Source organism: Maylandia zebra, linkage group LG12 (genome assembly GCF_041146795.1).
Source record: "Maylandia zebra isolate NMK-2024a linkage group LG12, Mzebra_GT3a, whole genome shotgun sequence".
NCBI classification, from domain to species: domain Eukaryota; kingdom Metazoa; phylum Chordata; class Actinopteri; order Cichliformes; family Cichlidae; genus Maylandia; species Maylandia zebra.
In genome coordinates, this window is record NC_135178.1 from 33,035,335 (window position 1) to 33,049,877 (window position 14,543).

The 14,543-nt window shown below is 40.7% G+C and overlaps 1 protein-coding gene across 4 annotated transcripts in view; it reads right to left on the reverse strand.

The window, feature by feature from the left end:
* The window catches only part of LOC101478447 (sushi domain-containing protein 2), a 115,962-nt gene that overhangs the window by 22,949 nt on the left and 78,470 nt on the right, over positions 1-14,543 (reverse strand). For all 4 annotated transcript variants that reach the window (XM_012923427.4, XM_012923426.4, XM_012923425.4 and 1 more), the window contains one exon: positions 7,998-8,089. In XM_012923427.4, the coding sequence (XP_012778881.3) occupies positions 7,998-8,089 (92 nt within the window). The remainder of the gene's footprint in view (positions 1-7,997; positions 8,090-14,543) is intronic.

Below are 14,543 nucleotides of genomic sequence, written 5' to 3' on the forward strand. Positions count from 1 at the left end.
ATTGCCTTGAAAATGAAATATGGGATGGGTGTGTTGTACTACCAAAGGGTGCAGGACACTTGCATATCCTATAGTTTGAGTAATAAAGTAAAAACTGTACAGAGTACTTGATAGATTAGATTTAAATGTAGTCTTTTAGTATATTCCCAGAATGACTCTTTTAAAAACACCCAATTAAGTGAGACACACTGTCTGCACACACCACAGACTCATTTTGTCACTGTCACTACTTTCCAATATTAAAACTTAGACCGACTATGATAAAGCATTTTGATCAAATTTAGCAGAAAATGGGCAAACCTGCAAAACACACACACTTACACACACAAAACAGGTAAAAACACTAGGCGATCGAATGCCATTTGCCATACAATAGACACTAAATACAATTAAATATATTATAACTGTGCAGAGCTGATCTACATTTGGCAGCGAGCCCTCATTTGTGAGCCCTAAAGTAGCTGACCTGCTATTCATCTCCTCCTCGTTCCCAGGAGAAATACTAAACAATGGCCATCTACTCATTAGCAAACATTCTACACAGGCAGCTCACCTCGTGATCAATACATCTAATTCCCTAATGGTCCTGACTGATTTAACCCCAGACATTTTGAGAATGGGAAGGAGCCAGAGACGGGGTCTGAGAGACCATATTTACCTGATTGTCCTCTGGTTTGTTTTTGTGTGTTTACTTTCTAGATTGCATTTAAAAGTTTCCTCATAACACTTCATACAGGTATTCTCCCTGAGGGCAGGTGTGGGTGGAGGTGAGCTTTAAGGAGGTCAGAGGTCACAATAAGCTAATAGTAGTGATTTCAAAACTCCTCTGCCCACTTCTTCAGGTAAGGGCAGGCCTAATGAAAGTGAAAGGGGCATGTCAACCCCATAAAGAAGTGAAGCTTAGTACTAAAAACATTTAAAAAGTCACTTCACTTCTTCCAGAATAGTTAACCTAATATATGGCACAAAGTTTTAGTCCCATTATTGCAAAGCAGTAACCATCTAATTCTAGTCACGGAACACCTGCGAGAACACTATACATAAAACTGCATTAAAAAGAAGGAGTTTGGCATGTTTCTGTGAAAAATGTGCAATTAATTTGGCTGGGAGACAATAATCTTGGCAGGTAACATTTTTTTAATTTATACTCTCTGGGTACTTAAGTCAAAAATCTGAATTCAGGCATTAGTTGCACTTGGTTGCGCACAGACACAAACACATGCACGCACTTACACTATTTCATCCTTAATAGAAGCCTCCATTTAACAAAATGAGTATCCTTTTGTGAATGTAATGATTTTAAGGGAAACCACATTATAAGGCTCTCAAGGATCATCCGTTATGTTCATTCTTTGTGTTTTAACAACACAGAATGACTCATATTTTCAGTTTTCCATTATAAAATGTGTTTGTGTGGGGGGAGAATCTCCAGAGAAAACTCATAAGTACAGCATGACTGACCTTACCTCAACTTCAGTACTTATAATTTTTTACATACAGGAGCTTATTAAAGAAATAAGGAAATGCCTAAATTAGCTCACTTCGTTAAATGTTCTCTCTGAGACTCGAAATATCTCACTGGGTTTTGCACTGGTAACAGTGCAGGGACACGCACGTGCACACACACACGTGCACACACACGTGCACACACACGCATGCAATGTTGCCTGAACCTGTGTCAGTATTATGGCCGAAAAGCTGGCTGTGGTGAAAGCTGGTGCAAGACCACCTAAGGGAAATATTCGGCCTCTAAAAACATTGACAGAGTGAGAAAAATACTGCAGTAGCAAAACCTGAAGGCATCCCTGGTTTAGGCAACCACAGCAGCCACGAGGCAGGGCTGTGGTGCTTCGGTCCGGGCTTCCAAACCACATGTCCAACTTGTCTTGACCTCTTGCTTATTTTGATTCGCACTTGTCCTCGTCTCAGACACTCATTCAACCATTTACTTGAGCTTTCCTGTCAATCATAGCATACTAAATAAAAACTTTCTCCAACCCGTTCCCTTTTTCCCAGAGCTTAAACTTAAGGAACACCACCCATGTATAATCATTCAGCGCTGGATGGTGTCACATTAGGACTAACTCTGACATGAAAATAAAAACATAGAGACAAGCCTGCATTAGACACCTCGAGATGAGTCTCGCCTACAACCTTACTTGACCTGCTGTTAGTTTGTAATACATGAAGAAAACAGATGCAAGACATTAAAAGCAAAACACAGTTTAAGTGTTAGGCATTTCTGGACATTATTGGGGGAAATGAAAAATTCAAAAATGAATCCTTAATTTAAAACACATTTTATATTGTACAGACATTTTATTACAATATCTGCTACTTTGACTTTTTACCTATTCACGGTAGATTTGTATAAAAACACACAGATTTACGGTTACACAAGGTTAAAGTCAATTTTATACAAAAATCTGAAGGTCTTTATACAATTGTGTTCATAAACCAAGCAGAGCCTCATTTACAGAACATTTTATCCCTAAAAAGTGGACAGTAATAGACATCAGGGAATGATGAAAAAGGATCCTCACTGTAAAACCTTTTTAAAAACCATCACAATTTGAATTGGAATACTTTATTAATCCCTGAGAAAATTATGTGGTTTCATTTGCTCCAAGGCAGTAAGAACAGTAACTGATAAACAGATTTAAATAACACAATACATTAAAAAGTTATAAAATATAAAAAATAGTTCGAAAATATATATAAATCTATTAGAGCTGCATATAAAAATAGTTTGATTATAAATATATAAAATCAAAAACACCTGTGAACCCTGAACTATCCTGTATTTAGTAGATTTATATAAACTGTCAAAAAATCTGGTTGATGCCCTTTAGATTGTTTTTATTAATCACAACCTTACAAACCCAGTGGTTCTACTTTTTGTTACTAACTGAATCCAAATCATTAACTGGGTGGAAGGATGTGGTATACTGCATCTTTCTATATAATGGGGACAAAAATAATCTACACTACAAGGAAAGGGTTTCATTAAAGTTTACAGCTTGTATTTAAGCAGTGACGATGGACATTTATAGCAACTTCAAAAGTAAGTTAAGTCCAAGAAACACTCGTTTCAGACATTATAAACCTTTGACATGCAGACTGTTCACTTTCCTCACAAAACACTGAACAAGAACGACAAGGACGAGCACACCTGATCGCATTCACTCAAGAGTACGTCAGGGTTTACTAAGGTGATCCGCAACTTCAAAGTGGCATTTAGCGTCATCATAAATCACCGTAAATGAAGGCACTTATCTCAACACTTCATATTTACCTCAATGTTCAGCAATAAAACCTGAACCAAACACATTACTGCTTTGTTTTAATGCTTTTTAAGGTGTGACTGGTTAGCCTTGCCAGATGAGTGTAGTACTGCTCATATTGAGACTATTGTTGCATGTTGACCGGCAGCGTTAGTCAGACATTCCCTCAATTGTTTAAACAGATAAAAGAATAACTTACTGTAAGTGTGGTGCAAACACATTGACAGCTCTGTAACAAAATGATATCTTAAAGTATCACAGAGCTTAAGGGAATATTGGCATAAAGATAACGTCTCTCATCCTAACACCACCCAGCAGGTATCGTCAGCCACAGCAACAATGTCTAAAATAAACAGAGACTGTACACCACACTCACATAGTCTATATAACTTGAAATAAATCGGCAACATGGGCAAGCTTAGCTGGGTTTATCAACTCTTATTATTCCTAGGATTGGTCATGGAAAAATGTATTTTCAAACTATTCTAGTGAAGGAAACCAAGGGGAAAACTCAAATGCTCCACATCTCCATACTACAGGAACACAGTGGCATAACAAGTTTTTCTTGGTTATATGCTGTTGAAAGATGAGCTTCCAATGTGCACATCAAAGCGACTTTATCTTGGCAAACGCTTGAAGACTTCACCCTGACAGTTTCACTCTGTCAGTCAAATTCAGTCAGCGCATAGCATCAAGCAAATGCGTGTCAGCTTCAAGGAGCCACACCAAAAGAAAATGTCTCTGCAGTATGGAATGCTTTAGGGAAGGAACCATCACACTGTCAGTGGTCATGTAAACAAGCATTTCAGAACATCACAACAGAGACGTACAGCAACAGAATCCTTTGTAAAAAAGTTAGGTCTATAATTTTAACCAGATTTTTTTTTCGTGTTTTTTTTGTCATCTTATCAATCACTAATATGACTGCATGTTTTAACAAGTGAGTAAAGCATATTTTCAAACTGAGCTAATGTTTGATGAATCTGCTGTCAATGCAAGTAACCACAAACTCATTTTTCTTTTACCTCCCACTTACTGTCTCACTTTGAATTAATGGATTTAGCAGTTGCATTTGTTTTAAATTTAATAAACCTGCTGGTTTGGTCGCAGGTTTTCCTTCCACCTCATTAGAAAATTCCTTCCTCCCAACAGACTGTACATAAAGGATGGATGTAGCTTTTAAGTCTAAAATGTAAAACCAGTTTTGAAGTTCCTTAAAATGCATTCTTTCTAACAGCCAGACTCTTTTGGTTAAAAAAAAGTCTCTTCAGCAAACATTCTGGTCTCTACTGATATTATTATTTAGGGCACACTCGTCTTGTCATTGTCGAGTCACTAGAACACGAGCAGGCAGGACGGTTGCTCTGACACAGTCACCCCATGGTCAAGATACCAAGACAGCCATGATCAAAATGCTCAGCTTGAGGTGTTACAACGGGAATTTACTACTTTACTTGTGACATCAGTGCGGCCATGTCCATCCTTTATATATCCTTCCTCAGAAAATGATTTCACAAGCTGTTATTATGATCTATAGTATGGCCTCTGTGGAACGCGTGAAAAATTGCATGTAAAATTGCATGTAAAAAATGAGTGGCGTCACCTTTAACTTGGCATCCTGTAGAATGGAGCTTTTTACGTTGAGTTTAACATTATCACAAGTGTGCACATCATCCCAAACCCATCACAGGCAAGCTTTAACCTCCAGTCTCTGGGTCAAAAAATGGGTGTGTTGAGGCCTTCTGACGTGCATGTTATCACGTTGTGTATGTTGTTTCAGGAATACTTGTATGGGTTTAGTAAGACACGACAGATGCGATCACTTAGTTGGAGGACCTGAGTGGACTTGTTGCTTTCTACAGCTCATTGCTAAAACATAGTCCTCTCGGTACACTAAAAGCCTGGTTAAAATGTATCAGCATTCAACTCACCTACAACGTTGAGAAAATTTAATTTCACAATGAATGAAAGAGTCACATTACTCAAAAGAACATTCAGTGCAGTTTAATAATGAGATAATTTTAGGGGAATTGAGATTTTAGTTATGTGAAAATGTTTAGAACTGCTGTCAGAAGAGCAAGGCTAATGTTCGAAGCAAGATGTGGACTTCAATATATAACGACAGCGAGCATTTACCAATCTGGCAACGAGGAGCGGCTCTACCTTTAGGACAAAACTTGCTGCGCAGCTGTCATTGTGTACAGACGTGCACTGACAGCGTGCCTTTTTGAAATGTTTAGACAATTCCACCACATGACGCTGCCATGAGGGATTACTAAGATCAACAAATGTACTGACCTACGCTGTAATCCACACTGTCAGACGTTGTGTTCCTGGCCTCGTGTGACCTGCCTGCCTGTGGATGCTCCATCAGGGTGTGTCACCCTCAACAGGGGTGGCATGACCCTAGATGACAGGAAACCCAGCTGGATCACAGACGAACCACTAGCAAGGCTGCGGCAGGTGGCTCAGCGAGTGGCGACCCACTACCAACCACACGACATCAAACGTAAGCAAAAAAGCAGACAAAACGAAGGCACAGACAAAACAAAAGTGAGACAAAATGAAAACACAGACCACTGTTGCCTTTCCTCTGGCACACCACAGTGTTTTTGAGGCTATTGTAGCCAGCCGCAGACTGAGAACACTGACACCAAAAGAACATCAGCATTCTCTCACTTGGCAGCCGAAGCTTTCAAACGCAGAAGATTGAGAACACACAGCGCCAGAAGGTGAGGCACCACGTGGCGATTGTGGTTTTACAATAGATGAGACAGAGCATTCGTGTCTGAAAGCTGCCTCGTACCCCTGCAGGGAGAAACCGTCTCCACCAAACAAGCATGTTTTCATGACACTGAATGCCTGGCTCGCAGCACACCCCATCTCCTTTTCTTATGTTTCATTGCTCTATCTAACTTTCAACAGCCAAACAAAAAAGGGAACGATCATGTAAGGCAGCACTTGATATGGGCAAAGCTCTGAGCAGCTGAAAATTGGCCACATGTCACAAGGATGGGTTACATACGCAGTACTAGGATCCCAAACAAAAACAAGGCTCAACCAGCACATGGTATATCCATACGGAATAAAAGCTGGCCTAATTTTACCAAAGACAGTGACAAGCTCTCAATGTACACACTGCTCTTCCAAACCTTTGTGGTTTGGGAGGAAAAACACACTGTGCTAAATGGACAGTTGTCTGAAATAGGTCAGTCAAAACTCTAATGGGATACAGACAAGCTCCTATATGCATAATATACCGAGGATAACTATGGCTACACACACAGGCCGTGCAGCCAACAGGCATTATTAGACGGGTTAATGGGTTCCGGGCCATTCAAACAGCAGGCTTTAGTCAGGCATGCTACTCAGACAGGATAATGGTGGGATAGCTAGAGGGGCTGGGAGGTTCTTGAGGCCTAGTAGTGCCTCGTAGTACCTACTGCAAGCTTTGCAGCTTTCCACCTGCACTATTTCTACTGTTTTACCTCAAGTTCCAAGACAGGCTGCATTTTCTTCTTCTTTTTTACCTCTTTTTTGTGGTCTTTAGTCTTTATTAATTAGGATTTCTGGACTAGCATCACTAACCCTGCAGAACAGGTTAGACCCTTAATGCGGTGACAGTGGTAAGCACTGCAGATATAACTAAACACTACACACATTAAATATTAAGGAATGAAAAGGGCTCAGGCAGCCACAGGAGAAGTACAATAGATATTTAAGGATTTAGAAAAATAATAATAGAAAATACATAAATATAGAGAAGGAATCTCAGGCACGCAGCGATAAAGTAGGGTTTGATTAGATTAAATGGAATGTTATTCATTCATGACTGAAGAGGAAAATGGAATATTTATGTAAATTAAACAAATCAGTCAAGCTCTGCTTGGTAAAATTTTTTGCCTTTATCTCTCCTATTGTGCTCACTTATCAGATTCATTTAGTTATTAAAATAATATTTGTTTCCCAACTTTATTGGCACTTTTATAATAACACATTGTTTGCATTTAATAACATCAGCATGTGCACCAGTTACGTGCCATAAATCACTAGATCTGAATCTCCTCTGCGGGTATTCAGATATTTGGCATCAAAAACAGTGTTAGGCTGATCCATCAGAGTCTGTTTTCAACAGGAGCGATTAAAAAGGTGGAAGGAACAAAAGCACCGGGATTAAAGACAGGCAGCTCTTTCTAGATATGTGCCAAACTAGTAGAGAAGACACACAGAAGCACTAAATCTCCCTGTGTAAACAGTCCATCACACATATTAATCCCGGAATTACTGGACAGGGAAACTCTCACACCCACATGTGAACAAAACACACAAAAGCATCCACAAACTGGTAGATGCACATAGTCGCTCACATCAAAAAAGCATGTCAAAACAAGCTGCAAAGCCAAAGGGGGAAACTTATGAAGATAGATATATACAAAAATGCACACACGCACATTCACACACACACAAGTAGGCAGTGACAGCTTGAAGACAGGCCCAGGCATGGCAGGAGGAGGAGTGACGGAAGGCAATTAGAGACATTTTTTAGATGATAATAGCTGTGTACAAGCCACCGCAGTCCATAAAAGCTATTCATAGCAGGCGAGAAGATGAGCATAGCAATGAAAGTGGTTGGACTGTATACCCAAGATTAGCCCCTGAGGGCATGGAAGGGATGAAGACAGAGAGCGAGATAAAGAAGTGGCAGTCTCTTACTCTGGCATGTAGGGATGTCACAGTATCTCCAGTAGATCCCGTCCTCATGATCTGCAATGTAGCACCACGGCTGAACATCCCCATCAGGATTCCTGCAGAAAATTATAACAATCATTTGCCTGCATTGGATAATTTTAAACAAGAAACAAATAGTGGGAAGAATAGTTGAAGCTCCTCTTGTGATTATAAAATTATAATCTGACAGTATAGCAGCACATAATTTGCAATGTTTCCCTGTTTAACAACCCGCTTCATTTAAAAACTGGTTGGTGTTTGCCCTGCTCTTTGCCAGATGTTTGTTGTTGTGCACATTTTTTGTTTAAAGTGGAAATAAGGAAATTTTGCACGTACCGAGATATCTATTATTAAAAAAATGATGGGTGAATGCATCAGATTGCTCTCTCTCAGAGTAAAGATTGAGGAGAGCTGAAAAAAAGGATTAGGGAAAAGCATGGGAAGAAGAAATGATAGTGGGATATCAGATCAAAAAGACCGGCTATCGACTGAATACTCAACTATGTTTCAGAAGGAGATTATCTCAGCTGTGTCAGTCATCCTTAGTAGCACCCTTTGGTGCTTGTTGGTTTCACCCCTTCCTCTGTACTCTGGAGGCTCGACCCTGCATGCCAGTCAAGAGCCAGTCCAATTGGTCTAGTTAGAGGTTGGGGGGGAAGCCTCTTTGTTCTGGGCCAGACACAGACCTAAAAAAAAGGACGGCTGATGGGGCCAAGCTTTTGTCTGAGACTATGGCCTCTTTTGATCCTCATCAAGGCCCTTTAAACCCATGAGAATAAGGCTGATGGGCCCCTCAGTGCTTTTCCTTTTCAGTTTCACTTACAAAAGCGATGAGAAGTGGGATTGAAGATACCTAAAAGCCTTGTGCAGGCTTCATATCTCCAGGGTAATCATCCAGCTTTGTAAATCATGACCTTCACAGTAACTTCTAATTTGTCGATAAATAAAGTCAAAGCAGCAAGTGTGCAGCGGAAGCGCAACTTGGTCTGCTTCATGTCTTTAAGCTCCATTTCAAGATAATTCCAAACTGGAAAAATACACTCTCTGCTGACTAAAGAAGCCTTCTAAGATGACATCGCTATTTTTTAGCGCTGACGGTAATTGCCAAAAACCTTTTCTTCATCTCTTTTGACACACCTCATTGTAGCATCTTGACAAAGCCCTGCAGCGCTGCACTATCCCGTTTCACCTTTTGTGCGCACAGTTGTGAAGGGCGTTTCCACGTCTTTTATTCTGCTATCTAACACACTATCCTGAGTTTCCTCCTCTCTTTTCACACTGAGAATGAGGTATTGACAAAGAAGACTTTTCAGAGTTGAACTGAAGTTTAAGCTCCTTAAAGCTTTTACTCTGAATTCATAGCAAACATGGCTTTCTTTATTGCATCCTGTTAGCCATGGGAGTCTTAAAGAAAAGGCTCATCTAGTCACGATCATCTCTCTCAACCTAAAATGTTCCCATGTTCACAGGAAACCAGCCTTGGTTGCCAGTAAATTTGGACTTGATATCATGAGTGCAGATCTGTCTGTCGCTCCACCCAAATTGGAGGCAGACACCTGTTTGTTTACCCCGAGGCTACTGTTAAAATGGCGAAAAAGAGCAAAAAAACTGGGTCCAAGCATAAAACCACTGATATATATACCCTTTCTCCATTTCTTCTTCCTCTTCTTTCCTTTCTGCGCCTGTCAACACATAATAGTCCTATTTGAAATAAGACTCCAAGAACAAACCTAAGATAGTGCTGCCACTTATGTAATTTAGTGCACTTTCTTAATCATCACTCCAAAAGTCAGGCATGAATTACAGCCATTAGCATTAAAAAAACATCCATCCAGCAGACCACCCAACCCAAATCTGACCTACTGACATCTTTGAACAGTACATGATGTAGTGTGCTCCCCCTCTCTGAGCTTTCACCAAAACCCTGGAGCTCAGATAGCATTTTATCCTTTTTCTAACCCACACACACACACACACCTGCACACACCCTTTCAGTAAAAGCATGAGAACATCATCCACGGAGCTAAATGAACAGGCAAGCCCAAAAAGTTGGGAAATATAATCAATCCTGCCTCGAGCTGCTAGCTCGCACACATACAGAGTGTGTGTGAGGGTCAAAATGGAAGGTGGAAAGCAGACAGCTGAGGTAGCATAGGGCAGATCAGCGGAAAACGTAATGCGGAAATCCATTTTACGTATATATATATATACTGCATAAAGTGTGTCTGTCTGTGTGTGTGTATGTGTGTGTGTGTCTGAGGTTGCATTCACCTCTGTGTGCGTCACAGATTGCCTGCTTGGCTCTGAGTAGATGAGCTTGTTGAAACACTCCCATACCCAGAGGTAGATCACAGAAGATGTTTGGACATTTAATTGGCACAATTACGCTGATCGACTCATTTTGCTCAGAGTGAGCCACACACTTTGGTACTGAGCCAATTATAGCCACATTGCATTTTGCCTTAAAGGCTCCGAAGCTGCGCATTTGAAGGAAAGAGGGGCTTACAAACGATTGTTAGCTGGCTGCTGTTCAAAAGGTTTCCTTTACGTTAGTCCCAAAATGTATGATGCCTGGCACGGAAACTGCACGTAACTACTGAAAAGAAATCCTTTACTTCAGACTATGTTTTCAAATTCTGGAAATCTGGAGATGAAACGTCCTAACATTTTTTCATGAGATAAACTCGAGATTCTACAGTGACTTTTGTTTAAACAATTGAAGATATGGAAAAAAAAAACTTGAAAGAGTCACATTCATCATTTTGCCGAATTGGAGAGTGGAGAAATGCTGATTGCACAGTGGTGGCGAGAGGCTTGTCTGGATAGGGATTTGAGGTCAACAGCAGATCAGAGTCTGGCAATTTACTGCCTGAGAGAAGACTCTTTAATTGACTTGGATGATTTAGCATGCAAACTGCTGCCCGCTGCTGTGCTCCATGAATGCATGTATTGAAGAAGAGGGCTTGTCAGTTGTAGGCTGATATGTATAGTCTACTGTCTATTGTTGCTCTCTCATGGTCTACTTGTGCTAAATGTGAAGTTGTGATCTTCCCGTGTCCTGTCTTGCTGGTAAACCAGCCTCATACTTTTTTACCTTACTTTTATTCATATCTTATATGTCAATAATCTTGGTTTAAACGTGCCTGGAAAATATCAGTTTCTGAGATTTGATATGTTTAAGGGAAATGAAATGATTTCACAGCACTCACAGCAGCAACAGAAACTATATACTGATCAGCCACAACATTGAAACCTCCTGCCTATAATGCGTAGGGGATGTGAGCCCACAAAAACAGTTTGGTCTGATTGGATCATGGACACAAAATCGCCTTTGGGTGTCTGGCAACAGGATGTTGGCACGCGATCCTTTGGGTGCTGTGGGTTGCAGGGTGGGGCCTCTGTGGCTCTGGCCTGTTATGGCACATCCTGCGGATGCTCAATCGGAGTGTGATCCGGGGATTCTGGAGGCCGGGCCATGTTCCTCGAGCCATTCTGGAGCATTTTTGCAGTGCGGCTGGGAGCATTGTCCCAGTGCGTAGCGAGAGGGGGTGGGGTACGTGTGAAAGTAGCATCCACATGACTGCCTGGACCTGAGGTTTCCCAGCAGATAATTTGCATTGCGACCACATGATCAGTGTTATTCACTTCATCTGTCAATGGTTTTAATGTTGTGGCTGACTGGTGTATGCTTTGAGATAAACAGTCGTCACTGCTTTGGGTAATCAGCAGATGAGTTTTTGTTTAAACAATTTCTTCAGCACAAAACATACCCAAATGAAAGCTGTTGACAGTGAGGCCTGAGGAAACAGGACACTGCTGCTGATTAACACACTGTTAACTTTTTTGTACACCACAAACCAAGTTGCAGGAAATACTTTAAAACCACCTAGCTCCAAAAGTGATTTTTCAAAATAACTCAGATTGACCAATCCACTATTTGTATTCGCTCAAACTCCAAAAACATTGCAAAAGATGAACACCGGCATCAGCAAAGATCAGTCAGTCAATATCAGTCTGTATAAGGCAGAAGTTAATTGCTTCAAGGACAACAACGTGCTGTGATCTGCAATGCAAAGGGCAGCAAAAATAAATAAATAGAGAGTATGTTTTAAGAAAACAAAGTATTAATACACTTATTTAAAGATTATTTAACCCGGACATAGGACCACACACCAAAGTAGTCTGAACAGAACAAATTACATCTTGGAGACACAGATAAAATGATAAAATGTGGATTATAATATAATACTATACAATCAGGAGCTCATTATTGTTCCCCAAACATATCCAGCAGCGGTGTGCATTGCTGAATGGAGGCAGAAATCTCTTAACATCTCAAAACGAAGACGAAAGAAACCAAACCATCTGTAAACCGAACACAAAAACCTGCTCAAATAAGGAGAACATTTTAGTACAGGAAGTTTGTTCCTTCTATGCTTCTGATATTACTATAATGTTGATGTACATCTTCTTGTGGGACACTTCTATTAACTTCCTCAATTTAACAAAGCAGCACCTTGGGATCACAATAAAGTAATACCACCAGTGGACAACTTGGCTGCAGTTTGTCTGACCTCAAATTTGCACCTGACATCATGGAGATTCAATTACAATCAACTTGGGGAACACTTTTCACTCTGGCATTTCCATTATCTCATCTATGTAAGGGAAAAGCATTAGAAGCCATACTGAACACTCATAAATCCTACCGTACACACACACCTGCATATATATAGCCATCAAATGGATGGCAAAGCTATTCAACCACCCACTGAACCTTCAAGCAATTCACACCCTCACACTAATGCAGTCCAATAGCAGCCCTTAAGGAACAGTGGATTAGAACGAACAAATGAAATATAAATCAGGATTTCTATTTCTGTGATGCTCTTCTTATGAAAGTCACAAAGTATTACCAAAATGTCAAAGAAGTGCTTAAGGTCTGAAAAAAAAGTGTCTTTTTTTAAGCGTACAACTGCATAATTATTAGGACGCAACATCCGAGCTCAACACCAAGAGTTAGAATTAACATCTATTTCATAACAAGAAATCAGCTCAAAATCCAACCAGGCTGATAATTAGCGATGTGATATTCACTGCCTTGCTAAGACTCAGCTTAGAAATGAGCGCTCTTGTCCTTTTCCTGAGGCTTTGTGCTCCTTTCTTTGCAGGGGAATAATGTGACATTTCCCCTCTGCCCAGTTTCCCCCTGTTTTCACTCGGATATTTTATAGCGGGCTATAAAAATGAAATGTGGGGGCTGTTAGGGTTCTTTCTTCAGCACCACTCTGGTGCCCTCTCCAATAAATCACCAGCAGGAAAAACGCCAATGATGGGACTAAAAGTCAGTTTGTAATCCTCTACTTCTCTGCTTCACAAAACTTGATATTTGCTTGGAGCTGTGTGTTAAAATTAAGATGTGTGATGATTCCTGGATTCACACTTTCCACCTGGGCACTGGCTTCAATTCTCACCTCTTAACACTACAATTGGCCTAACAGTTAGACATGCCAACATTTCCCTGGCTCTCCTCATTTTACTCCATTTTCTTGCTGGTACTTCTCCTTTTGTCCAAGGATTACCACCTCTTTGTTTTCAAGCCAGAACTGTCGACAAAAATCTAAACCTTAGAGGAGAGACAAACATGGGTAGGTCAGGGAGATGAGAAAGCATCTGAAGGTTAAAGAGGGTTAAAGAAACACTGGAAACAATTTGAATTGCAAGATGCACCACATGCAAATAAGGAGATTTACAATTCAAATTGGGCAACAATGTCCAAGACACTTTCCCACATGGCTGGAAAAATCCATCTTGTGAGCCAGCTTTCTGTGATCAAACAAATCAAGCATTACACATTTTTATGCAGTGGGATAACTCCCTCTTCTGCGGGTATGTTCATAACATTTGCAGTCAACAACATGCACAGACATTCACAAATGCTTGACCTTGCAGACAAAAATGCCATCCCTCATCTTTCCACAATGAACAGGCCACTTTGCTTCCCATAGCAATGCTGATGGGTGACTCCTTACAAGGAGGGTCTCTGAAAACAGTTGTTGCTACAGCCCTAAGTGACAGAAATCCCTCTGTCGTGAGTGAAGCAAAGCTACGTGCTATCAATGAGTTGGAACGTCTGCTTACTGCTTCAGGGGCCAAGAAAACAGCCAAATCCTAAAAATGAAGATGTCCATTTTGAATGGTGTGTTGGACATAATACGCTTCTAATACGCAGGAAAGCTTTTCTCCATCCTCTGCATGTATCCTGCTCATAAATCTTTCGAATTCCCATCCAGCTGAAGTAAAAACAAATCTGTCCAGTGCCACTTGAAAGCATTGTTCCGTTATGAGTTTACAACCATGACATAGAGAGGCTTTCAGAGGCTTTGGGCCCGGGAGGAGGAGGAGGAAGGGGTGTTCTGTTTCTTATGGCCGGGCGATCTGGGCCAAGCCACTGTTCTGGACGTCTCTGCGAATTTGAACTGACTCACGAATGAGTGTGGCTCCCTGAAAATACACAAGTTTGACAGTTGT